This window comes from Elephas maximus, chromosome 12 (assembly GCF_024166365.1).
Source record: "Elephas maximus indicus isolate mEleMax1 chromosome 12, mEleMax1 primary haplotype, whole genome shotgun sequence".
Lineage (NCBI taxonomy): Eukaryota > Metazoa > Chordata > Mammalia > Proboscidea > Elephantidae > Elephas > Elephas maximus.
Window position 1 is genome coordinate 95,854,562 of NC_064830.1, and position 15,635 is coordinate 95,870,196.

The 15,635-nt window shown below is 59.6% G+C and overlaps 1 protein-coding gene across 1 annotated transcript; it reads left to right on the forward strand.

Moving 5' to 3' along the window:
* The first annotated feature begins 10,650 nt into the window (after nucleotides 1–10,650).
* On the forward strand, nucleotides 10,651–15,539 carry MAFK (MAF bZIP transcription factor K). The gene is made up of 2 exons (XM_049903586.1): nucleotides 10,651–10,724; nucleotides 12,392–15,539. Exons 1-2 carry the CDS (start codon nucleotides 10,689–10,691, stop codon nucleotides 12,824–12,826), a joined length of 471 nt encoding a protein of 156 aa, XP_049759543.1. The 5' UTR covers nucleotides 10,651–10,688; the 3' UTR covers nucleotides 12,827–15,539.
* Nucleotides 15,540–15,635: the final 96 nt, after the last annotated feature.

A 15,635-nucleotide genomic window follows, 5' to 3' on the forward strand; every position in this document is an offset into this window, starting at 1 on the left:
CAGATGCGGAGGCGCTGGGCGGGCACTCTGGCGGTGGGCGGTGCCTGCAGAGAGGAGGTGCCTTGGCGCAGGGGCGTGGCCTTTGCGGAAGCGGGGCCCAGGAAGGGGCGAGGCCGCGGTGAGAGGCCGGGGGAGACGGCGCGAGGTGGGCGGGGCCAGAGCTCCAGGAGGGGCGGGGCCGGCGGAGGGTGGGACGGGCGCCGCAGTGACGCGCGCTTACGCGCGATCCCGGAAGCGGGTGTCAGATGCGGGGCGGCCGGGCGGGCGCGCAGGCGGCGGGCGGCGGGGGGGGGCTTGTTGTTCTTCGCGAAGTCGGCGCCGGAGCGCGAGGCGGCGGCGGCGGCGGCGGCAGTGGAGGGGACCGCGAGGGAGCGCGAGAGCAAGCAGAGCGCGAGCCCGCGCGCCCCCCGCGCGACGTTCAGGTGAGGCGCGGTCGGGGGCGCAGGGCGGGGGCGTGGCGCGGTCCCACCGGCCGCTGAGTCATCGTCCGCGGCGGATACTCCCGCTCAGGGCCGTCTGCCCGCTTGGCCCTTTCCCACACCTGCCGTCAGGTGTGCGCGCGCCCGGAGGGGCCCTGCGCGGGGTGGGACGGGCCCCGCGGGCCACGGAGCCTTCTCCGTAGACCCCTCCTCTGGCGGCACCTCGCGGGCTCGGGGTCTCCTGGGACAGAGAAATGGGTCGCCTGCGCTCTCGGGGCCGGGAGAGAGCGCCCCCCTAACTTTGCACGTGCCGCCCAGCGCCCGGGCCGAGACCAGAGGCGGACTTGGAAGAGGGTCCAGGGATCACCCGGAATCGAGGAGGTTTCTGTGGGTGTCCTGGCAGGGTGCGCGCACCCCCTCACCTGCCTTACCTGTTTCACCTTTCTGGTCTGCTCCGAGGCAGAAAGGCGGGGGCACAAATAAACTGCCACGTGCTGGATAGCGCGTGAGCCAGCCAAGGGCGGGGGCGCCCCGCAGCGTGGGCGGCGGGCCGACTTGGGGTGCGTTTATTTACATAGCCGCTTCCGCTCCGTGGGAGCCGGGTCAACTTGTGCTCCGTCTCTCCCTGGCGAGGCTCTGAAGCCTGCCCTGCAGTCACTTCCTACCCGTGATGGGCAGTGCTCCGGCCCAATGGCTGGACGGACACTCTGCGGGAGGACAGGGGGCTTACCCGAAGTGAGGAGAGGAATGAGGAACTGACCTGCCAGGGGCACCCCAAGGGAAGCTTTGGGGTGCGCAAGGAGTGGAGGGGAAGGGTGGCAGGTGCCAGCCGCCAGTCTTGGGGGGCTGTGTCACTTCGCCCAAACCCATCGTCCAGGTCTCATCTTTCTCATCGGTGCGTTAGATCTCTTCCAGCTCCAAAGGTACTAGCTCTTGTGTGATTCTGTCGAGTTCCGGAAACAATAACGTGTTCCTCATTCTTCAAGGAGCCCTGGTGGCAAAACGGTTAAGTGTTTGCTGACCGAAAGGTCAGCAGTTTGAACTTACCCAGAGGCTCCACAGAAGAAAGACCTGTCTGTCTACTCCCCTAAAGATTTCAGCCTAAGAAACCCTGTGGGGCAGTTGTACTCTGTCACATGGGGTCACAATGAGTCAGGATGCAAAAACAACTTTCTTCTAAGAGTCTTCTCTGAGTCCTCGGAAGTGGGGCACGAATCAGGCATGAATTGAGAAAGCCTGACCCCTTCCGTGGTTCTGTTCTTGAATTAGGTCTACTCTGGAGAAGGCAAATCATTTTGCCCTCCGCCTGCTAGTGTATCTCACCCACCTCTGGTTGTGGAGAGGTCTTTTTCCTGCGTTCACAGGGCAGCTCACGTTTGGGGCTGCTGCAGGTTTCTGCACTCTCTGCGTTAATGATTATGCTGTTGACTTTTCACGCAGCTCTTGTAGCCAAGCAGAAATTGGATCTTCCGCTTAGCAATTCATTCAGCAATTGAGTAACCATCAGCCACCGTTTTTGTGCCAGGTGCTTGGCCTCAGGAAGCTCGCCATGGCTCGTAAACCTCCAATACAACTCTGTATGGTGGAGATAGGTTTTTACGGGTGCGTGGTTTGGCTTGGACACAGCCCTTCCGTTTTTTTCTTCGCCCGGTATGAACTGTAGAACTCTCCTGGCACCATTGATGAGGCTCGGGTGCTGCAGTGATCATCGCAGAGGACATCTTGATAGAACACAGAGATGCTTGGTATCCCTGGAGCCCAGGCTTCTCCAAGCCTAATGATTTAGGGGGATGGCTATGGCAGAGGAGTCTGTAGTTGTTAGGTGCTGTCACATCGATTCTGACTTATAGCAAACTCATGGGGCGGAGTAGAACTGCCCCATAGGGTCTCCTTGGTTGTATCTTTATGAGAGCAGATCACCAGGTCTTTTGTCCTGAGGAGCGGCTGGTGGGTTTGAGCCACCGACCTTTCGGTTAGCAGCCAAGCACCTAACTATTTTGCCACCCGGGCTCCTTAGAGAGGGGTCTCATACACCCACACACCCATTGCCACTCAGAACTGCCCCATAGAGTTTCCAAGGAGCACTTGCTGGATTCGAACTGCTGACCTTTTGGTTAGTAGCCGTAGCTTTTAACCACTACTCTACCAGGGTTTCCAAGAGAGGGGCCTAGAACTTTCAAAAGAGCGTTCCTCCAGGCAGATGGGTGGGGTCTGGGAAGTTATAGGTGGGCTGTGCTGGTGGGTGGTCCACCACCTAAGACCTGTTGCATGCACGTAGGTAGCTAACATGATTCATGAGAACATCTTTCTTCCTTATAGAACCTGGTAGGAATGTTTTGGAGTTGACCTTGGTAGAGAGAGTCTAAAACTAGATGTCTCGTTATTCCAAGATAAAACATTTGTTAAAACAAAGCCCAAACTAGCCACCTTTGACTTCTGTACTTGAACCTTGCACAGGCTTCAAGGGGCTGATCCCAAACTCAGCAGTGCTTGCTTTCAAGGTGGTCGCTAAAAATGGGCATGGAACTGAGGACACGGGGGAAGTCAGCTTCTACTGAGAGAGCAAGCGAGCGAGCGCCAGGGCTTGCCGCGTTCCAGCCCCTTCTCTGGCCCCTTGAGGCTGCTGCTGGGTAAGGTCACTTTCCGGACCACTATTTGTCCACTGCGGATCTGGCTCAGGAGATTGCTCTCCAGGCTCTGGGATAGCTACAGGCGCTTGTTTACAACCTTGGGCAGCCAGCACTCTCTGCTACCCAGGCCTGGCTGAAGCCGTGCCTGGCGGCCTGACTGTTTCTGAGTCTAAAGGTTCCTGGAGTGGACTATCTGGGTCTCGGGTCCAGTCTGCATGGGACGCGGTTCTCTGGCCAGCTGGGAGAATTCTCTGCGTAGCTGCTCCTCCGAGCAGTAAACAGTGACTCACCCCGCTCCCGCCCTTCCCGCCCTCCTCGAATGGAAGATGCATTGCTCCGGTATTTAGTTTTGCTTTTTATAAGTCACAGGCTCATGCTTCCTCTTTCTGGCTGGTTCAGGAAATTGAAAGTGTCGTAGGCTTTTAGAACAGGTAGAGAAGGACGTGGAGGGTCATGCGGCCCCCCTCCCACCCCCCACTCTTACACCAGGAAGCTGAAGCCCAGAGTGGTGGCTGGAAGTCTGGTGCCAGCGGCTTGCTGTTTGGGCGTCCTGGGGCAGGGAGGGTGGGGACACAGCCCCTTCCCAGCACTTCTTCGGGTTGCTTGGGCACCCCCCTGCTCTTCAGTGTAGAGCCATGTGCCTGTTGGCTTGTTCGCCAAACCTCTACTCTTGGCTTGGACCTGCCTGCTAGGAGTTGGGGAGGGAGGCTGTGCTCCCAGCCTTCCGGAGCTCACAGGCCAGGGAGGGGCAGTCCTGTCCGCAGAAGGACGTCCATCTGCTCAGGAGAGGGCACCTGCCTGCTGCTGGGGGTGGGGGAGGGTGGAGAGGATGGCACTGGGGGAGCTTTCTGGAAGAAGTTAGGCAAAGGCAGGGGGCAAGGGAGGGATGGGGGCCTTCCAGGGATGGAGTGCAGGAGGCCGTGGGCTGTATGGAGCTAGGGCTGGCTGGCAGTGGCAACAGGTAGCTCAGGGGAGTGAGATGCTCTGGAGAGGTTCCAGCCAAGGGGTCCCTCTGCCTGCCTGAGGGGCTGCAATGGAGGGGCCACAGTCAGTGAGAGTCAGATCCCGCACAGCCACAGTCCAGGCAGGTGAGAGGAGGCCTGGCAGGGCAGGTGCTGTAGGGTGGAGAGACATTGTAGTTGTTGTTAGCTGCTGTCAAGTCGGCCCGACTCATGGTGACCGCATGCAAGGAAACGCTGTCCAGTCCCAAGCCATCCCTATGATTGGTTGCAGATCGGACTGTTGTAATTCATGGGGCTTTCTTTGGCTGATTTTCAGAAGTAGATTACCAGGCCTTTCTTCCTAGTTCATCGTAGTCGGGAAGCTCTGCTGAAACCGGTTCGGCATCATAACAACACGCAAACCTCCACTGGCAGATGGGTGGTGGCTGCGCACGAGGTGCATTGGCCGGGAATCGAACCCAGGTCCTCTGTGTGGAAAGCAAGAATTCTACCACTGAACCACCACTGCCCCCGAATGGGAGATGGGTAGCCCTAGTGGTCAGGGTGTGGTCTGCGGTGGGTGTGACAGGCACACTGGTTTCAGTGTGGTTGCTGGACCTCAGGCTGAGCCCAGGACACAGAAGAGAGGCCAGGAGAGGATGTTGGCTGTGGGGCCTCAGGTCTTCCCAGAGAGTACCCTAGGGGGAAGTGGAGGCCGGGAGCTCATTGGGATCAGCTGGCAGGGGGACCAGGGGCACGGGGAGATGCACTGAGACAGAAACCAGAAGGTGTCAGGGTGAGGGGCTGGGGCTGAGCCTGAAGCAGGGTGGGGGCCAGGGGCAGGAGCCTGGGCAGAGGGGTGTGGTGTCGCCTGCTATTGCCCCGGCAGCTGCCTGAGTCACCCTCCAGTACAGCCAGGATGACACAGCTTCCCTCGGATTGCGAGTGCAAGGTGACCAGACGTCCTCCAGCATCCGACAGCCATGCCGCAGGGGCCGCCAGCCAATCTGCTGTTGGGTGGGATGCTGAAGGGGCACCCGGTAGGGGTGCAGTCAGGGGAGCAGCACACTGAGCCCGGGTGTCCTGGGGGACGATAAGGCGTCCTGCCCTGGGACCCCACCTGTACAGAGCAGTGTTACCATAGGTTCGTTTGTGGGGTGACCTGGGACCTGACTGGGGCCCGTGGGGTGCCAGGCCATTTGTCTCCGAGTGGGGTCGCCTGTGAAGAGGCGTCCACTTCCCGGGAGCAGAGTAGACTAAGCCTCTGTGGAGTCCATTCGTGTGTATCTGTGACACGTGAGGCCAGTGTTCTGGGTTACTTAGGGTTTGCACTTGCTCTTCTGGGCAGGTGGGGCCCCTAGAAGGGCTTCCTGGAAGAAGTTAGGGTGAGGGCTGGGGAGAGGGGCCCCCTAGCAAAAGGTGGGGTAGACTCCTGCTGGGCCTCCCACCCCTCCCCTCTTCCCAAGTCCAATGTCATTGGGTGGGAAAGGGGAGCCCCCACCACATGTTTATCAGACTGGCTGGGTGCATGGAGTGGAGCAGGGAGGAGGGCTTGTGGTCGACTAAGTGCCTGGAGTTTCAGCCGTCACTCACCCGAGGTGTGTCCCTCATGCAAGGCTGCATGCAGCGTGAATGAGGTCAGGTTGGTCCTGCTCGCGTGGCTTGAGTCTAGTGCAGTGGTTTCATCTCGGCGAGGATTAGAACCTTAGAAACCTTGTAAGCCCTCCTCCTCTCCCAGACAGTGTAAGCCTCCTCCGGTCACCCACCCAGTTTGGCTTATGGAGAAAGCCTTACCCTTTGGCCCTGAGCCTGTGTCCTCTCACCTACTGTGCTGCTGGTGCAGTGAGAAGCGGGATACTACTGGGGGACGGATTCGGAACTCCCCCACACCAAAAAGGCTGCGTCAGACAGGAGGCGGTTGACGAATGTTCGCTGGAGTTAACAAAAAACCAGGTTGCCTTAGAGCTGACCTCGCCTGACGGTGACCCCACGTGTGTCAGAGTAGAACTGGGCTCCATAGGGTTTTCAGTGCCTGAGTTTTTGGAGGTATATTACCAGGCCTTTCTTCTGAGGTTCCTCTGGGTGGACTGTAACCCCCAACCTTTCAGTTAGCAGCTGAGCTTATTGATCATTTGTGCCACCCAGGGACTGCAGGAAACTAGTTGTTGTTAGTGACTGAGGAGTTGACTCCGACTCATGGCGACCCCTTGTGTGTTAGAGCAGAACCGTGCCCCATAGAGTTTTCAGTGTCTGCCTTTTTGGAAGTAGATTGCCAGGCCTTTCTTCCAAGGCACCTCTGCGTGGACTCGAACCCCCAGCCTTTCAGTTTAGCAGCTGAGCATGTTAACTGTTGGCACCGTCTCGGAGCTCCCCGCAGTTGACAAGGGGTCTGAAATTGCCATCCTGTCTTGGAAAGGGCAGTCCCACGACTGTTTAACCTGGGCTACTTACTCTGTCCCAGGGATGCCCAGGGGATTTCGGAATGTATCCCTCGAGCAGTTCGCCTCTCCTGGACAGAACAGAGGAGGACGCAGGCCCTACAGACTGCGTTCTCAGCCAGGACGTGTAGGTGGCCCCCTGGCCCCAAATGTGTTTGAAACTCTGCAGCCGCCAGAGTCTGACTCCATCCATGGCCATGTGTGTATTTCCTCTTGTCTTAGAGGAAATGACTTTTCCTGTTGAACCTTGTTTAGCTGTACGTCAGGGTGACATTTTTGGCTTTCGGTTAAACACCCAGCCTCGTCAGCTAACAGAAAAACAGTCACCTAAAAGGTATGAGGAGTCCCTGGGTGGTGCAGACGGTGAAGGGCTCAGCTGCTAACCAAAAGGTTAGCAGTTTGAACCCACCCAGCGGCTCCACTGGAGAAAGACCTGGCAATCTGCTCCTATAAAGATTAAAACACCTGTTGCCATCCAGTTGATTCCAACTCATAGTGACCCCATGGGACAGAGTGGAACTGCCCCATGGAGTTTCCAAGGCTGTAATCTTTATGGAAGCAGATTGCCACATTTTTCCCCAGTGAAGCAGTTGGTGGGTTCAAACCACCGACCTTTCTGTTAGCAGCCGGGCACTTAACCATTGCATCACAAGGGCTCCTTAAATCTTTTTCGTACACATAGAAAACTTGTCTCCAAACCCCTTTCAAAAAGCAAGCTGTCCTTTTTCTTGCTGGTGAGGTTTGAAGTGATTTTAGCTCAATAACCAGTAACCAGTTGCCATTAACTCCGACTCTTGGCAGCCCCACGTGTACAGAGGAGAACTGTGTCCTACAGGGTTTTCAGTGGCGGATTTTTGAGAGTTCAGGAACAGAGAGCAGCAGGTCAGCCGCAGCACTCCTCTTGTAAGCTTAGTGGACGGACCAACCTGGTACTGCTGTTACCTTTATCCAGAATACGCAGAAGAAACACATAGTATTGACTCACCGCTCTCTGTTCCTGGACCCCAAACGCGAAGGGCAGGAGGGAAGCTCTGGAGTGCCAGGTCCTGGAGCCGCAGCCCTGCGGGGTGTCCCGACTCGGCCAGGCTGCGCCTCAGCTACAAGCCTCTCCACAAGGCCCGGGCTGCCAAGGAGCCAGTGGGTGGGGGGTGGCCAAGTGGTCCCAAGAGCCCAGGATTCTTCCAGATTCTGGTCAAGATGCTACTCACCGAGCTGGTTCCCGTTGCTGAAATGGAGGTCTGACTCACTTGTTTTATGAGAGGAGTCCCCAGATGGTATAAACGGTTCACTCACTCAGCTGCTAACTAAAAGGTTGGAGATATGAGTTCACCCGGGGCACCTCGGAAGAAAGGCCTGGTGATCTACTTCTGAAAAATCAGCCATCAGAAACCCTATGGAGCACATTTGTGCTCTGACACACGTGGGGTCGCCATGAGTCGGAATCAACTCCACAGCGGCTGGTGGTGGTGGTTTTCTGAGTGGAGAGTTGGCATGGGGTCTCGTTCTGCCTTGGGGACTTCTCCATCCCCTCCCCAGGCCCTAGCAGCACACGCAGGCCACTGGTTCCCAGGAGGGGCCTCCAGGGTAGGCCTGCCCTGGGGCTGACGGGGGTAGCAGGTGAGGAAGTCCCGTCTGTGGGACCTTTGAGGGCTGGGTGGGACCCTGGAGCACCTTCAACACCCTTGTTTCTCGGAAGAGGGTACGTTTCATCCTGGGTGGCCAGCGCACAGCCTGCTGGTGCCAGCAGCATCACGCTGTCCACTCGAAGCCTCTAGGCCCGAATCTCCCCTTCTGGAGGGGTTCGGTGGGTGGGAGAGGCCACACCACTTGCATCCCGGAATCACCGTGTAGGGAGTCGGTGCTGTGGCAAGCAACAACGTTTTATTGTTCTCTGACTTTCTCACCTCTCGAGATGGCCGCAGTTACAGCCTCTTCTTTTACTCAGTTCCCCTAATTTTATTCTCATGTTACAGCTGAGGAGGGTTCCCTGAGCTCCCCACTCCCAGCGGGGCTCTAACTGGGTACCGTCTCACTATAGAGAGAGGCGCAGCTCCCGCTCACCTGGCGGGGGCCTCCTCCCTCTCCCTGGACCCCTCGCTGCCATGCTTCCTGTGGTCCAGGGGTCCTGGTCCCCAGAAGTCGGGGAGCGAGTGAGGAGAGTACATACGGGGATGTGGTTCTGGCCGAGGAAGGGGCTGGTCGAGCCCCTGGAGAGGGGCTGCTGGTGCCCCATGATGGTGGGTGGGAGTCACATCCTGTGTATCCTGATGACCTCATGGGGCCCGGGTCTTCACAGGCCAGTTCCCACAATGGGGCATGTCATGAGAAGGCCCGGACCAGACTGTCCTCTCTGGCCCTGCTGGGCTTTTGGCGTGACCCTGCCGGGCCCTAGGGGTGCAGAGCCCTCTGCCTGGCCGGCGGGCATGACCCGTGCCACTCTCACTCAGGGCCGGGGCTGAGCAGTGGCGTCGCAGTGGGCGGGCGGCTCTGTGGGAATGTGCCCTCTGTAAACAGCGGTGACTCACCACATAGCTATGGCTCGGCCCTGGGCGCTGACGCGATCCTGTGAGCTGGAGCTGGCTAAAGGGAAAGTTTCCCAGGGGTTCCTTGTGGCCCCCTGGTCTTTGGCCCCAGGGGAGAGGCCACAGGCACCTGCCAGCCCTCCCAAGTGATGATAGGGTCAACCAATATCCCCACCAGGTTACCCTAATGCTGCTGTTCCCATCTGGGGCAGCCTTCCCCTCGGAGGCTCTGTCCTTCTTTCCTAGGTACCCTGGCCCTCTGCGAGCGTCACCCACCCAGGCCTGGGGTGTACACCCCCATGGAAGCAGCCATGTGGGAGGACTGGGGGGTGGTAGGTGTTTGGGAGGTGCCCGCTATTGTCACTGGAGGGGCCAGGCTCACCTGTGGCCTGTGACACCAAGAGGCAGGGGACATCTTGGTCACTGCCAAGTCAGGGCATCTGGAGGGTGGGGTACTGGAACCCTCCTTTGTATTTGCAGCCCCTGGAAGGGGCTAGTAGGCCTCTGTAGAGGGGGAATTCGTCCCCGGGAGCTCTCTGTCCTTGTCCTGGGGCTACAGGGGGGTGGTTGAGACAGAGGCTCTGTCCGGCCTCTGTGCAGCCCTGTCTCCTGGGCTGAGGACCCCACCTCTCCATGCATCCCCCCGATGTGCTCTCTGCTTGGTCTCTGTTCTCCCCACATTGGGGACACTGGGGACCCCGGTCCCCTCAGCCAGCCTCCCCTCCCAGCTGCAGGCCATGGACAGGTCCGTTTACCATCTGCCGACCTCGGGTACCCCTTGCAGACGTGACCCGCCATCCCCCTTGTTTCTAGGCTTCTCCGTCGCCATGGCTACCATAGGGGCTGGCTCTGTTCCCAAGGTCACCATGGCAACTATGGGAGGGAGCTGTGCCCGGGACGCTTTGGCTGGGTTTTCATGAATGATTAGAATGTGTGACACAGTGCCGACAGCGGATGGGGTGGCGGGTGGCGGGGACGCCAGACAGAGCCTCCGGGTGTGGTGAGGTAGTGGCTTCTCCACCGCCGCCCAAAGTCTCGAGCCACAGCCCTCGGGGGCCCTGCTGCTGGTGGGGCGGCTTAGCGGTCAGTGCGAGCCCGGCCCATCGGCCTGTACTTCTCAGGGTCATGGTGTGTGTGCAGCCAAGGTGCAGGTGGTGATGTCACAGCTGCAGTACCCAGGGCAGTGGTAGGTGTCTGTGGGCTTGGGTGGGGCATTGAGGCTGGGGCAGGGGCCAGCATTTAGGTAGCGAGGCGGGGGGCTGTCGCCGTTGCAGCAGCGCTCTGGGAGTGGGGGTGGCATTCTGGGAGTGGTGTATGGTGGCTGCTTTGCCTCCACGGTGGGCGCCCTGGCTTCCCACATGGCTGGCAGGTCCTTGCACAGAGGAGCCAGGACAAGAAGCAGTCATCGCTGTGGTGGAGGTTCTACCCCCAGGACCCTAGCAGGTCAGGCAGGGAGGGGCGGGGACACAGCCAAATGGGCAGGAACCTCTGCAAGAGCCGAGGGAGACGGGGCGCCCCGTCTTGGTGTGGGGCTCTGGGCCATAGTCAGCATCGCTGGGCAACACTGGATGGCACCAAACATCTTGGGAGTGGATGGTGCTTCCACCTGGGGGGTCACTGGGACTGCTGGCAGCACGCGCCCAGGCCCGCCAGGCTCATGGGCTGGTTTTGATGTTGTCTTTGTGTTTCTCCAGTGACGATTTCCAAGCAGTTCTGTCCTGGTGATTGTGCCCAGGTTATGACGACTAATCCCAAACCGAACAAGGCATTAAAGGTAAGGTGGGGATGAGTGGGCAGGCTGGTCTGGGTGCCCCGTCCCTGCCCAGGGTCCCGGGTGGGATCAGCCCCAGGGCCACTGCCTAGGGTCACGGGTGGGGTCATGGACTGGGGCCGGCCCCAGGGTCACTGTCCAGGGATATGGGTGAGATTGTGGGTGGGGTTAATCCCAGGGTTACTGGCCAGGGTCCTGGGTTGGGTCAGTACCAGGACCACTGTCCAGGATCACAGGCAGAGTAGCCCCAGGGTTACTGTCCAGGGTCCTGGGCAAAGTCAGCCCCCAGGTCACTGTCCAGGGTCCCTGGCAGGGTCAGCCCCAGGGTCACTGTCCAGGGTCACAGGCAGGGTCAGCCTCAGGATCATGGGGCAGGTCCCAGGTAGGGTCAGCCACTGAGCCCTATCTCTCCTGGCCTGACAGTCACCTCTCTTGCTGCCTTTAGAATGTGACTCAGTGAGCCCCGCAGTTGGGCCGGGGTATGACCGGCTAGGAAGGATGTTGTCAGGGAGGGGTGGGTGACCAGTTTGGGGGGCCTGACATCCAGGGAGGTGACTTGCAGGCAGAGAGGGTGTGGTAGGGATACAGCCTGGCTTCTAACGCACTCACCACCTCCTGCTCCTGGGCATGTGCAGAGTGGCCCTGTGCCTTCCAGAGCCACCTGACAGGAAGCTGTGAATGGGGTGCCCTAGGCTTGAGGGCCAGGCTCTGTCTGCACTGAGTGCCAGCCACATCCCTGTGGCCTCTTGGCCTCTGTGGGCAGAGAGTGACCAGGGGCTCTCGAGTCTCGGGGCCCTGGATGCTGTGCGCAGAGTTGGGGCCAACGAGGAGCCTCTCTGTGGGCTGTGGGTTGTGCCCTTGTGCCGGCCAGTGGGAGGGGAGGGGCTGCAGAGCCCCTGCTGTGTTGGAGCCACGTGAGCACGGGAGGGGTCCCAGGACGGCATGCATGTGGCCTCTGTCCTCGTTGAGTTTGGGGAAATACAGCTGCCAGGAATCACCACAGCTGGGGGAGCCCCTGGCCTTTTCCCCCTTGATGGCTCATCCCCTCCCCATTTAGAGAATGGCAGTGGGGGCTGTGAGCTGGCCTCAGGGTGGCCATATTGGATGGTCCCACGAGGCCTCCTCACCTCACTGAGGGAGGGCGGGCTCACCCAGGCTGACAAGGTCACTGCTGGGTCCGATGGGCCCTCTGCCTCTGGGAGCTGGGCCCTCAACCACTTCGGTGCTCAGTGATACTGTGCAGACCCTCCAGTTGACCCATGGGGCCCCGCTCACCCCACTCACCCCACATGAAGACCCCTAGATGACCTTCAGGGCCCCCGGCCACTCCTCTCACCACACGTACAGACCACTCCTGTCCACCACCTGCCCTGCCCACCCCGTTTGCACAGTGCAGACTTTCGGGTGACCCAGGGGGCCCCGCCCACTCTGCTTATCTGGTGTGTAGACCTCAGGTGGCCCACAGGACCCAGTCCTCCATCCACCCTGCTCATGGCCTTGTGCAGACCCCTTGGTGACCTGTGGGGCCCCACCCACCCTGCCCACCATGTGTGCAGGCTCCAGGTGACCCACGGGCCCCCTGCCCACCCCACTAACCTCACATGCAGGCCCCTAGGTGACCCACGTGCCCCTCCCCCACCCCCACCCCACTCACCTGCGTGCCCCCACAGGTCAAGAAGGAGGCCGGCGAGAACGCGCCGGTGCTCAGTGATGACGAGCTGGTGAGCATGTCGGTGCGGGAGCTGAACCAGCATCTGCGTGGCCTCACCAAGGAGGAGGTGACACGGCTGAAGCAGCGTCGACGCACGCTCAAGAACCGCGGCTACGCAGCCAGCTGCCGCATCAAGCGGGTGACACAGAAAGAGGAGCTGGAGCGGCAGCGCGTGGAGCTGCAACAGGAGGTGGAGAAGCTGGCCCGAGAGAACAGCAGCATGCGGCTGGAGCTTGACGCCCTGCGAGCCAAATACGACGCCCTGCAGACCTTCGCCCGTACCGTGGCCCGTGGCCCTGTGGCCCCCTCCAAAGTGGCCACCACCAGCGTCATCACCATCGTCAAATCGGCGGAGCTCGCCTCCCCCTCCGTGCCCTTCTCGGCTGCGTCCTAGAGCCTGGCCCAGGCGAGGGGGTGGGGGGTGGGCAGGGGCTGGTGGGGCGCGGGATGCCCGCAGGCCAGAACACAACGCTCGTGTGCCCCCCACGGGGGCCTGTGGCTGTGTCCCGTGGCCACGAGCAGGTCGTGTGTGTCAGGAATGTGATTGCAAGTGCGGGATGAAGTGCGAGGCCCTGTGAATGCGTGTGCAACACGGTCCTCCGTGCATGTGCACACACGCACATGGAAACTCACATGTGCTCACCCACACGCCCACACGCACTCACACACGCGTACTCTCATACACATGCTCACACACAGAACACAACCACACGCTCACAGACACATGCACACACACATGCACACATGTACACACACACACATGCCCCTGACCCTTCTGGACCCTGTCGTCATTTCTCCCTGGAAGATGCATCTTTTTGGGGTCTCTCTGGTGCCCAAGGTCCCTGGGATGTGCAAGCGTCTTTGGGCGTGAGACACAGGGCTCGGTCTTCCTCCCACGAGCGCCTGAGACACGCTCAGTCCGTCTGTCTCCCCTGCAATGCCCCAGCCCCAGGCAGGAAACCCCTCCCTGGCCTGCTCAGTGCCCTGGCCTCCCTGCGGAGCGTGGGACAGCGCATTCTTCCTGGCGCTCCTGAGACGCACTCACAGCCCTGCTGTATCCAGACAGCTCCTGGCCCCAAAAGGTAGATGTGGACTGGAGTCCTTGATGGGGTGGGGGTTGTGTGTGTGCGCACACATGCGCTAGGTGCATGCCTGTGTGAGCACGGGCTGCGTGTATGTGCATGTGTGTATGTGCCCTGTACACTCGTGTTCGCGATCTGCCTGCCATCACCCAGCAGTGGAAGGTGGGCCTTGGAGGAGCCGCTTGTACGGAAGGTCTTTCAGGGTGAGGTTCCTGGTTGGGTGTGGCAGAGGGAGTCGTAGTGCACCGTGAGGCTGCCCCTCTGTGCTCTGGTGGCCCCGGGAGAGGTTGGAGTGCCCTCAGCAGTTGGTCCTAAGCAGATAGATCTCTGGCCTCGAGCCCCTCTGTGAGTGAGGACATGAGGCTAAGCCATGGGAGGGCTTTCCGGGGATGGGCAGGCTGCTGCAGGTCCAGGACAAGGAGAATGGTCCAGAGGATGCTGGGGAGGGTGAGGAGAGGCTGTTCCTTGTGGAGTCTTCATTGGCCGGTGACACTTGTGCCTGTGGGTTTGGGTGGGGGGCCAATCAGTGAGGGCCAGCTCCCAGAGAAGAGGGTGTAGAGACGACGCGGGGCGGTGACCATGGACAGATGCACTGCATGGAGGGTTCAAGGAAGTGGAGGAGGAGGGTGTGGGGAGAGTGAGGAGGACCTGGGGATGTTGCCAGGAAGCCCCAGCAGGTGTGACCTTGGGTTCTAGACCGCTGAGAAAATGGAGGACTCTGCAACTTGGTGCTTAATCGTTGCTGAAGCCTTGAACTCACGCTTTCTTCCTGGGGCTCCGCAGCCTCGACGACAAGTTTGGGGACACTTCCTGGGCTTCCTTTCCCGGGACCAGTGGGAGCGCTCTGGAGGGCCCCCAGCGCTTCCATACTTTCTGACTGGTGCTGCCTGGCAAGGTGGGAAGGAAAGATGCCAGTTGGGGAGGCACCCCCTGACCTGTGGGCAGTGGGGCTAGGGCAGTGGGTGGGGGTGAGTCTCATGCAGGCCATAAGCCACCACAGAATGAGCAGAAGGGACCCTGTGCCTGGACGCCTTAGCTCCTCCCTCACCTTAGCCAGGCCCCTCTGCCACCACCACCAAATAAGACCAAACAAGACCCTCGAAAGTGGCCAGGCTCCTGCGAGGGGTGTCCAGCCCCCTAAAGAGGAGGGCAGGGGGGATGGCCCCCGGGGCTGTGTCAGTGTCCATCCTGGGAAAGTCTCCAGGGCCCCACAGTGGACCACACCGACCTCCAGTCCTGGGCGAGGGCCTGAGGCCATGGCCAGTGCAAGGGTGGGGGCGCTGGATTCCTACAGAGCGAAAGGCCTGGGGGGTTAAAAAAACAAAGCTGTTGATACCATAGCCGTGGTAGGTAATCCATATTGGATATCAGTAACGACCATGGGAAATATTTAAAGAGAGAAAAAAAGAAATATATATATATATAAAAATTATATACACATTTTATCGTACAGATTTTTCGTAACAACTTTTTTTCAAGTTTGATACTGTAAATCTTTATTGGAGCAGAGCTGGCTTTTTAAGCAGGGGTGGGGGGTTGGACGTCTTGCTCCTCCCTGGCCTCCCACCTGCCCTTCCCAGTGGGGGCCACCACCTCCCAGCATCTGGTCAGCTGGCTGCCCCAGCGGGGGCCTCCCCGAGGCGGCTGTAGCGGGTGCAAACTCTCCTGTCCACCCTGGGCTTCTAGGTGCATGCAGTCCTGAGTCGGGGGTGGGGGGCAGGGAGCGATGAGAGTTGGTTCTTGGAGGTCACTGCCCCCTTCCTGGTTTGGGTGCTGGAGCTGGAGAGGGATCCGGATGTCTCCAAGCACGGAGTGGAGGGAGCTGCCATCGCCACCAGGGGGCGCCTGGCCCCCAGGCTGCCACCAGGGGGAGTGGTGTGGGGGAGAAGGGTGCAGACTGTACCCCAGGACCTGTTGCTCCCGCCAGGAAAGAAGCCAGTAGCATCTTGTGCTTTTCCTTCCAATCATTTTAGATTTCATTGTCACGATTTTAATATATGGATTTTTTTTTTTTTTTTTTTTTAACTTAAGAACAAAGGCAACAGCCTTTTTGTAAGGTGGGTTTGTTCCCCTTCGTCTCTCCTGCTTCCGACTTCCGGGTCCTCTTCACAAAGGCAGACC